This window comes from Musca domestica, unplaced genomic scaffold (genome assembly GCF_030504385.1).
Source record: "Musca domestica strain aabys unplaced genomic scaffold, Musca_domestica.polishedcontigs.V.1.1 48, whole genome shotgun sequence".
In the NCBI taxonomy this organism is placed as follows: domain Eukaryota; kingdom Metazoa; phylum Arthropoda; class Insecta; order Diptera; family Muscidae; genus Musca; species Musca domestica.
This window is the reverse complement of record NW_026712340.1, coordinates 5,948,530-5,959,014: the sequence shown is the minus strand read 5'-3', so window position 1 is coordinate 5,959,014 and position 10,485 is coordinate 5,948,530. Positions and strand designations below refer to the sequence as shown.

The window sequence follows — 10,485 nt, the reverse complement described above, 5'->3', positions numbered from 1 at the left end:
AAACAGAAAGAGTGCATGAGTGAACTGCTAATAAATTAAAGACTAAATTATTTTATAACTTTAAATCGCTGAACTAAAGCCGGAACTATTTCATTGAAAAGAGCTGAATATTCGATGTAGTATCGATTACGAACCTCAAATGCGAAATTTTAAACGATTCCGGTTAATGATGTGGCTAATACCGAATAAAGGGGTGTATATGTGGGCTATACAAAGACGTGGCCCTGCATATGTTATACCATCAGTCATATGACATTTGATACGGCCAAAACGTGTCTCATAGAAATAACGGTTTTAGATCCTAGGTCTCTTTGGACAAAATCCTTCTCAGGACATTTGGAGTCGATCTAGCGATGTCCGTCCGTGGCTGGCTGGTTCACACGATAACTCTCGACGGGAGTATCCGATTTGGTCCAAACTTGGTAGGGTTAGTGTGCCTAAGTTCGGCATGTCCCAGTAGTCGGCACTTTTTATTTTTAAGCCCAAATAAATTAAACAATTATAACTAAATGTATTTTGTTTACTTCAAATATATTGTCAGCTATCTTTGTGTACAATTTCGCTAAGAAAAGATGATTTATTCTAAAAAAATAAATTTTTTGTCTGTGAAGGTCCTCAACAATCCATATTCTTAAGAAAAGTACAATAAAGACGTCGAATCAGTTTAACTAAACAAATATTTTATATTTTAATGAATTAATTTATTATTTTTATTAATTATGCTTACAAAAAATTGGTATGCCGACTGTTGGAACATGCCATACCGACAATTGGCAAGTGGTGCCGACTACTGGCAAAAAAGCATTGTTTTAATGAAACTACAAATTTATGAAATTGAATAAAAAGTTATTAAAACTTTATTTATTATTGCAAAAAACTATACAAAATTTCGAATCTGAATAAATTAACTTTGTAATAATTGAAAACTTCCATTCAGAATTGTGAGCGATTAAAAACACGAAAATCCTAAAAGTGCAAACTACTGGTACACTTACCCTACATCGTAATATTATTATCAAACACAGATCGAATCATGGGCAATATCAGTTCACTCCTTCTGGTACCACCCAAAAGGTCGAAATTTCCGATTGTCTTCAAATTTCACACATCCACATAATTCTACTAACTTAAGACCGTTTATAAAGTAAGCGAAGTAAGCATCCGATTTCCGTCAAATTTCAAACATCCCATAATATATATATATATATATATATATGGGATGTTTGAAATTTGACGGAAATCGGATGCTTACTTCGGATGCTTTTTATATATATGCTGACTTATTCTATATATATATATATATATATATATATATATATATATATATATATATATTTTGATGATTTTATGATTTTATATATATATATATATATATATATATATATATATATATATATATATATATATATATATATATATATATATATATATATATATATATCATAAATTCAATATGTACTCGAGAATAAGTCAGCAATACAATAACTAAAATCATCAAAATACCGAATATATATATAGACTCCAAAAAGAAAATTCTATTTTCAATACTTTTAAAGTGTTTTATTTATTGTTGGTGTTATTTTTTTTTTTCTTTAGTTATATAGGTAGTGTTATTTCTTTACAGATGATCAATCAATTAGGAATATGTATGTAATTATGTATTTATTTATATATCTATATAATATAACTGAATAAGTGTGTTAGTGTATGTATGTAGGTGTACGTGTAGGTGTTTTAAACTCACTATATCTTACTGACAAATATAAGGCTAAACTTTTTTCGAAAAACATAGCTTTTGGTTGCGTTTATTTATATTAAATGTATTAACAATGGAGAACCGAGGGGGAGATAGGGGATAATTAAAAGTAATTTAATTACAATCAACATTTGTCAAAATTTTCTAAAAATCTATGGCACAGGAATTGTAAAAGTGTGTCTAACTACACCCTTTTCAGATGTAATTCAAAAGATTGTATTTGATATTCGTAACTTTTCAGTTGTAGTTTGAAATTTGTTATATTCTATTTCAAATTAGAATTTTCCATTTATAATTCAAAATAATTTTTTTGCATTTTCGTATATATTGGCGGATAAAGTAATTCGAATAGCAAATGTAATAATTCGGATTTTAAATAGAATGTTTCGAATTTCAAATGGAATTTTCAAATTACAATTTAAATGTTTCGATGTTACAAATGGAATACCAGATCTATAAATGAAATATTACGAATAAATACTAAAATAAAATGAATTACATTTGGAAATGGCGTAGAAGCGTAGAAGGAAACTTTACTTTCAATGCAACTTTCAGTGCTTGGCAAATTACTTAACTAAACTATTGTGGCATGCCACATTTCTAGAATATTGAAAGTGTCAAAACAAAATCACATAACCTAACTAAATCTAAATAAGCTACGATTAGACTATGTAAGGATAGGATGTTATTCACTTATATCTGTAGAGAACTCTGGGTACTTATGTGGCTAAAAGTCTGTTGTTTTATAAACTCATAAAGTACTTCAATTCTATTTCCTTTGCTTTCACGCCATCTATGGAATACTCTTAAATTCTAAATAATCTCTTACATTATTGGGACACATAATATTTTTACCCAAAAATAGCACCGTCGACATGGGATGTAGGAAATCGGCAGAGAATGGTTTTGCTTTCCAGCCAAAGAAGCCATTCGGTTTAACCACATTGCCACTGATCTCGAATGGCAAGAGATTAACTCCGATTTGATTTATTTTGGAAAACTGCACCTTGAAATAATGACCATCGGTGGCCTTGATCCAATAGAAACCCTCATTATCAACATAGGGTTTATTTTGCGATTTCTTCAGCGAATTGGAACGCTCCAAATCGTTGACATTAAAACTTATGTCAATGTCGTAGGCGTCCGGTGACAAACGATTCGTATCTATGGCTGTGCGCAGAGCCTGATTGTCTAACCAATAGCGAATGCCGACATTCTCAAATTCCTCAAGGACATGGTTGAAGGTACTCTTTAGTTTATCCAAACAACAGGGCGGAGTATGTTTACCCAGATAGACATAAAATGGACGTTGATTATAGACGGTACCCACACACGATTTGGTGGTACGTTCACAACCGATTAAGTCGATGTCGGTAACTTGGGGCAAGGAGAAATTCGACGAAGAGAACTGGGTATCCAATACCAAATTATGTTGGACATTATACGATGAGGAATCTTTGGAATCGCTTTTAATGGACACCTTGTGCGATCGTCGAACGATGCGTTTAATTTGTAATTTTTTATACATTTCACGAAACTGTCGTCGTCTAATATCGGTACGTCTCTGCTTGGTGTGATACGCCGCAAATAGCCGTCGTCCATCTTGAAATGAGGTGGGGAAAACGAATTTCTGAAAAAAAAGAATATTAAATTCATTGAGTAGTTTAGTAGTACCAATTTACACTAAAGGGTGATTTTGCAACACACACATTTCGTGTTTTGCTTCACTACTACATACACATTATCAGTTTGGTTTATAATCATTGATTTTTATTATTACAAAAAGTGTTCTCTGTTAAGAAAGTTCATCGCGAGCTTCTTCCATTTTATGGTCAGTGTAATCAATTCACTGCACTATGGGACCAATAGCATGTTGTAGACCTAAGTTATAATGAGTAGGTGCTGGTTATGATGAGAACAACATCTGCCAAATCGACAGAATTAAGATATAGCTCCCACATATAACTTTCATCCGATTTGAGATATAGGTTCCTAAGAGTGAACTCTATAACAATTCTGAACTCTATAACAATTCTACTCGGTACGAGGTATCGGATACAGCTTAGAAATACTTTTGACAAATTTAATCGAAATCGGTTCAGATTTACATGTAGCTCCAATATATATTCGCCTCATTTATTTTGAAAGTGATACACCTACCGCGCTGTATTTTATACCCTCCACCATACATATTACGAGGGTATATAAAGTTCGTCGCTCTGTTTGTAACTCATCGAAATAATAATTTTGGACCCCACAAAGTATATGAAACAAACTGCAACCAAATTCAGACTGCTGTCATTTCTAAGCCACTCGACCGACAGCTGTTAAGATTATTCCAGTGACAGCTCAACATATTGTTTACAAGCGTACAAAGGCATTTTGGTGAGAATTTTCCAGAAAAAAAGTTATTCGTATTCGTATTATTCGTAGTAGCAATCGCTAGAGCACTCCAGCAATTAAATGTGAATAAATATTTTGTGTCGCGTAACATCGCTCGTTACCGTGATACTGGTAGCGTAGGCCGACGTCAAAGAAGTGGACGGAAGAAAACAGCAACATCAGCAGAAATAGTTCGGAAAGTAAAGAAGCGACTTGATCGAAACCCGCGTCACAGTGGCTGAAATATCGAAAAATGAGCTCGGGGTAAAGCCATTGAAATTCCAAAAAGTGCAAGAACTTAAATTAAATAGACTCAAAAGAGCTAAAGAGTTGCTTCGCTTGGCCGAAAGTGGTGAACTGCCGAATTTGATTTTCTCCGATAAGAAAACATTCGTTGTCCAGCAGTTTGTAAACAAACAAAGAGGTCAGCCAAAGAGGTCAGCTGAAAATGTGCACCTTCGGTTGGCCATCAGAACTGAAGGGCCGGCCATGGTGATGGTGTGGACCGCCATAACAGCCGATGGCCACTCTCCGCTCGTATTAATCGACCGTGGCATCAGAATAAATGCCGACTATTATCGCGAAAATATTCTAGCCTTGGCCGCAGACATTGGATTTCCAGAACGCGCCACACACGGTTTCATTGGCCGTTTGAAGATCATAATTCGTGCCAAAGGTGACCAATTCGAACAGATCTAAACTTATTCTAAAATTTGATGCTATTTAATTAAAAAAACAAGTAAAAAAACATTAAGTTCGGCCGGGCCAAACTTTTAATACCCTCCACCTTAGGGTAGAAACATTAGAAGAAATGTGGCAAAAATCATCAAATTACCGAATATCGGGAGGTACCGTTATATGGGGGCTATACCAAAACGTGGACCTATAATTACAATGTTTCGCCACCGGAGCTGGAACCCATTATGACCAACAAATACCAATTTTTAGACAAATCAGTGAAAAAATGTGGCAAAAACCATCAAAATACCGAATATCGGGAGGTACCGTTATATGGGGGCTATATCAAATCATGGACCCATGCATGCAATGTTTCGCCACCGAAGCTGGAACCAATTATGACCAACAAATACCAATTTTCGAACAAATGTGGCAAAAATCATCAAATTACCGAATATCGGGAGGTACCGTTATATGGGGGCTATACCAAAACGTGGACCTATAATTACAATGTTTCGCCACCGGAGCTGGAACCCATTATGACCAACAAATACCGATTTTCAGACAAATCCGTGAAAAAATGTGGTAAAAAAAACTAAAATACTAAATATCGGGAGGTACCTTTATATGGGGCTATATCCACAACGTGGACCTATACATGCAATGTTTTGCCACACGCTCAGGGACCCGCTATGACCTACAAATACCAGTTTTAAGACAAATCCGTGAAAAAATGTGGCATAAATCATCAAAATACCGAATATCGGGAGGTACCGTTATATGGGGACTATACCAGAACGTGGACCGATATATCTCATTTTCAATACCAACCATCCTAGACACAATGCAAATAGCTCTGCTAAATTTTGGAGCTCTACGTCAAATAATGTGGGCTGTATCGTGATTTCAACAGACAGACAGACAGACGGACAGACAGACAGACGGACATCGTTAAATCGACTTAGAATTTTATGCTGATTATGAATATATATACTTTATGGGGTCTAAAACGAATATTTAGGGATGTTACAAACGGAATGACAAAGTTAATATACCCTCCTTTCCAAGGTGGAGGGTATAAAAATGTACAAATTTTGGGGTTTGCCTTTGTTGCCGTTTTTTATCTCACTCTGTATATTCTTGAACAGCATAAAATTCTATGTCGATTTAGCTATGTCCGTCTGTGAAAATTACTCTAGCTTCCGAACGAAATGAAGTAGGTTCATAAAATTTTACACAAATGCATATTATGTCTGCAGGGCTTTTGGTATTGCAAATGGAAATGGACCATGTAGGTCCACGTTTTGGTATGGCTTCCATATAATGGTACCTCCCTATATTCGGTATTTTGGTGATTTAATTGACTCAAAATTGGTATTTGAAGTACGTAATGGATATTACAGCCTGTCAGAAAATTTCTGTGCATATCATCGACGCCTTCGTATAGATCTCATATAACGTTACCTTCCGATATTCGGTATTTCGATGATTTTAGCGACATTATTCTCCGGAATTGTTTCAAATTTAGTATTTGAAGTTCGTAATGGATATTACAGCCTATGACAGAAAATTGTCTATGCATAGCCCCGATATAACAGTTCCTCCGTATATTCGGTATTTTGATGATTTTAGCTACATTATTCACGTGAGTTGTTTCCAATTTCGTTTGTAGAGTTCGTAATGGAAACTACAGTCTTTGAATCCTTTGAAATCCCTTTAAAAATCCATATAGCAATGCTATACGGTAGAAGTTTTTTATGAAGTCTTTTATCCATAGAAAGGCTCAAGAATGTTTTCCATTCGTAGAACATCTTTAGGGGATCTTCATCAATTTTTTTTAAGTCTCGTTTCCGAAGAAATCGTCGATCGAATTTTATCAATTAAATACTCTTACGGAGATTTCTATCCATAGAAGACATTTAGGCGATATTTTGTCCATAGAAAATTCTTAAATGATTTCCTTTCCCTAGAACACCTTTAGGTTCTCATTTAAAAATTACTTATACTTACCGTTATATTACTCAACTTCGCCTGGATATAGAACATTTCCGGAAATGGTGCAGCTAGTGGTTCTGGCATTTCTTTTAGCACCCCAACATCCACCAGCAAAGCATGTTTTTGTAAAAACTGAAAGTACGGAATGTAAATTTCAATTCTCAACATTTCTCAGTAGTTTTCCAGCATCGGTATCCCTTACCAAATCACATTTATCACTTGTACTATTTACGGCCGTATATTGTATCGTCCAATTCGGCAAATCCAACGTGATTTGTATACAGCCCACAAATGATTTCAAATTCCCGGCAAATGGTACAATAATCACCCGACGCACCACTTCCTCGGGTGCTATCATTGATTTGGATTTCAGCACAGCTTTGGCATCTTTATTTTCCCAGCTGTTGGTATTGATTTCCCGTAAGATTTTCTGCAACAGATTTTTACTGCTCAAGCGGACACTGTCGGGCATAAAGAGAGCATATTTGGTATGTACGGCCGAGAGGGGGTTGAGTTCGTGAACCGGTTTGACCAGATCAAAGCCTAAATTAACAAAACGCACACTTGTCTCCTGGCCACCGGCAGAGTTGTTTCGCTGATACACCAACGGTGGATAGGGTATGCCCTCTAGGTAGACCACAATCGGCATATTTGGTATCACATCCAAAATGCTGTCAATCGAATCCTTGATGTCATTCTCAAATGTGTAGAAGGTACGAAAGACAATGGTAATAGATTTACGTATGTGTTTGAAGGCATTTCTCGCCTTCTCCTTGGGTGACTTCTCCACATGTGCCTGTGAGGGTTTCTTGAGCAAATCATATGTTTCCATGCTGGGCAGGGTGAGAGAGGCAGCAATGTTTTTCCACAATGTCGATTTCCAGGAATAGTAGAAAAGTATCAGATTGGCAATGACAATTAGGACGACAATCAATTTGGCATGCCGCAAACGCATTATTTTCATGATGACCGGATGTTGTTGATAGACTAGGTTACACAAGATGAACAAAGGAGCAGAAGGCTGGCTATTGGTTGTTGGTGGAATTGTACAATACTCCCCGGCAATAGACTATTTATTTTATTTCAACGGTGGTGGTTTATCCTCCAAAACACAAAACTGAATTCCTTTATTCCTTTAACTTGAACTTTGCGTTGAGCAACATTTTTGCAAGGACTCTATTCTATGTATAAAGTCTGAGGTTAGTTCACTACATTATTTGCTATTTTCACTGTCCTTGTTGTCTGTAACTACAAGTAACTACACTAACAACTAAGTTGTTTTCAATTCATTTTCTAAATTTATGAAGTAGTTTTCAATTCAATTTATTTTAAGCGTATTCTAAAGGATATTTTTGTGTGAAATTTTTCTTTCCGTTTTTGTTCTTTCAGCACCGTTTTTTTCACATTTTGACAGCTAAAGTCATTGTAAGGATAATAAATGGGACTTTGTTGTTGTATCTACCTATCATATGTTTGTTTTGACATTTGCCCACATGCACACACACACACATGCGGAGTATTGTCCAAACAAAAAAGCTTTTCAATGTCCTTTTTAAAAGCTTCAAGAAAAAAGCTTTAGGGTTGCTATGTTAAGTGTTAATGTTATTTAACATTGGATTGGGGTTGAAAGAAACAATTAAAGACTCCTTGCAAAGACCTAAAATGTTAAGGACCAAAGACTTAAAATGGTAAAGACCAGACACAATGCATTCTTAGTATATGGTTTGTGGCTATACTACCTTAAATAACAGCTCATGACAGAGGCATGTTAATATAAAAAAACACAATTATAGAAAATAATAACAAAAGAAATTTAGAATAATCCAAAAATTTGGTTTTAAAATTCCATTTAGTACAATTTCCCAATTCATTGCATATTGTCTTAACGGTTTAAATTGCTTAACATTGGTAACTATGGTGTTACGATATAAAAACAACAGAGGTATTCACAACTGGTGACAATGTCTTGTCCTATCTCTATTCTTCTATGTCTTTGTAATATACAGGGTGAGATGAAAAAACTGCAACCAACTTCAGACTGCTGTAATTTCTAAACCACTCGTCCGATAGCTGTTTAAAATTATTCCAGTGATAGCTCATTATATTGTTTACAAGCGTACAAAAGCATTTTGGTAAGAATTTTCCAGAAAAAAGTTATTCGTGATTTATATTCGGCTGGAAGACCACAAGTGGCTATCGTTAGAGCATTCCAGCATTTAAATGTGAATAAATCTTATGTGTCTCGTACCATCTCTCGTTACCGTGATACTGGTAGTGTAGCCCGACATCAAGAAAGTGGACGAAAGAAAAAAGCCACATCAGCAGAAATGGTTCGGAAAGTAAAAAAGCGACTTGATCGAAACCCGCGTTGCAGTGGCCGAAAAATGTCTCGAGAGCTAAACATATCGCAATATTCCATTCGGCAAATATTGAAAAATGAGGGGTGCAGCCTTTAAAATTCAAAACAGTGCAAAAACTTACACCGCAACAGAAAGAAAATAGACTCAAAAGAGTTAAAGAGTTGCTTCGCTTGGCCGAAAGTGGTGAACGGCCCAAGAGGTCAGCTGAAAATGTGCACCTTCGATTGACCACCACACCAGAACTCAAGCGCCGATCATGGTGAAGGTATGGGCCGCCATAACAGACGATGGTCGCTCTCTGGAGGGTATATTAAAGCCTTGGGCACGCAAACATTTTAGCCGCAGACCTTGGATATTCCAACAGGATTCAGCACCATCGCACTCGCCATCCAAGAATGGTTACAAAATGAGGTTCCTAGCTTTATTTCCAGCGCACAATGGTTACCGAAATCTCCGGATACCAATTCGTTGGACTATTGTGTCTGAAGTGTTTTGGAAAGCGAGGTTGGCACTGAAAAATACCAAAGTGTCGATCACCTCAAACAAGCGCTTCGCCTGGAATGGGCCAAAATACCGCAGAGCCACATTCGGGCAGCGTGTGACGGTTTCACCAAAGATGACCACGACACAAATCTAAATGTATTCTAAAATTTGATGCTTTTTCCGACATTTTTTGCTTTCATTCAATAAAATTAAAAAAAAAAATGTAAAAATTATGACGTTGGACTTTGTTGCAGGTTTTTTATCTCACCCTGTATAGTAGTTGACCAATTTTGACTATCTTCGACCAGATCTAAGTTTAATAGAAGTAGGCACTGGCTCACCAGACACGCAGATATAGCCGATTTTAATAACATATATTTTGCTCATCCATAGATCCTTATATAGTAAGACCTTCGTATATTGAATATCTTCTGGTCTATAGGGTGCTTCTTCAGGCGACGAATATTGGCAAAGGTATGATTGCAATTCTCCTCATTCAAAATTCCAAAAAGTTGAAAGATTTTCTAATTCATTTAAGAGTTTGGCATATTAGAGATATCGGGGCATCTTTGCATGATAAAAATAGCTGATCCTCAGGAATAAAAAGGCAAACCACCTACAAAATAGTTTCAATATCAAATTAGGCGCAAAGTAGCTAAACTTCGAAAGATATTCCATTATTATTATTATTATTATTATTTTTTATTTTATTTTTTTTTTTTTTTTTTTGAACAATATCGAATCTTTTTATAGCAAGGCCTAGAGACCTTCTATTTCAAAAATTTCTTGTCTTCGAAAGTGAAACCATCTTACATAGTCAGATCTTCCATG

At 35.6% G+C, this 10,485-nt stretch overlaps 1 protein-coding gene across 1 annotated transcript; it reads right to left on the bottom strand.

The window, feature by feature from the left end:
- Positions 1-1,545: 1,545 nt before the first annotated feature.
- On the bottom strand, positions 1,546-8,235 carry LOC101888188 (ribitol 5-phosphate transferase FKRP). Its single transcript, XM_005183216.4, has 3 exons — positions 7,014-8,235; positions 6,827-6,943; positions 1,546-3,386 (listed from the first exon to the last, which is right to left on the bottom strand). The coding sequence occupies exons 1-3, from the start codon at positions 7,773-7,775 to the stop codon at positions 2,550-2,552; spliced, it is 1,716 nt and encodes a 571-aa protein (XP_005183273.1). The 5' UTR covers positions 7,776-8,235; the 3' UTR covers positions 1,546-2,549.
- Between the last annotated feature and the right edge of the window lie 2,250 nt (positions 8,236-10,485).

Excerpts from the sequence above, each read along its gene's own strand:
- LOC101888188 (XM_005183216.4), bottom strand. The coding sequence starts at position 7,775 with ATGAAAATAATGCGTTTGCGGCATGCCAAATTGATTGTCGTCCTAATT. Across the intron at positions 6,944-7,013 it reads CAAGTGATAAATGTGATTTG|TTTTTACAAAAACATGCTTT; the intron begins GTAAGGGATACC and ends CCGTACTTTCAG. Across the intron at positions 3,387-6,826 it reads CGAAGTTGAGTAATATAACG|AAATTCGTTTTCCCCACCTC; the intron begins GTAAGTATAAGT and ends CTTTTTTTTCAG.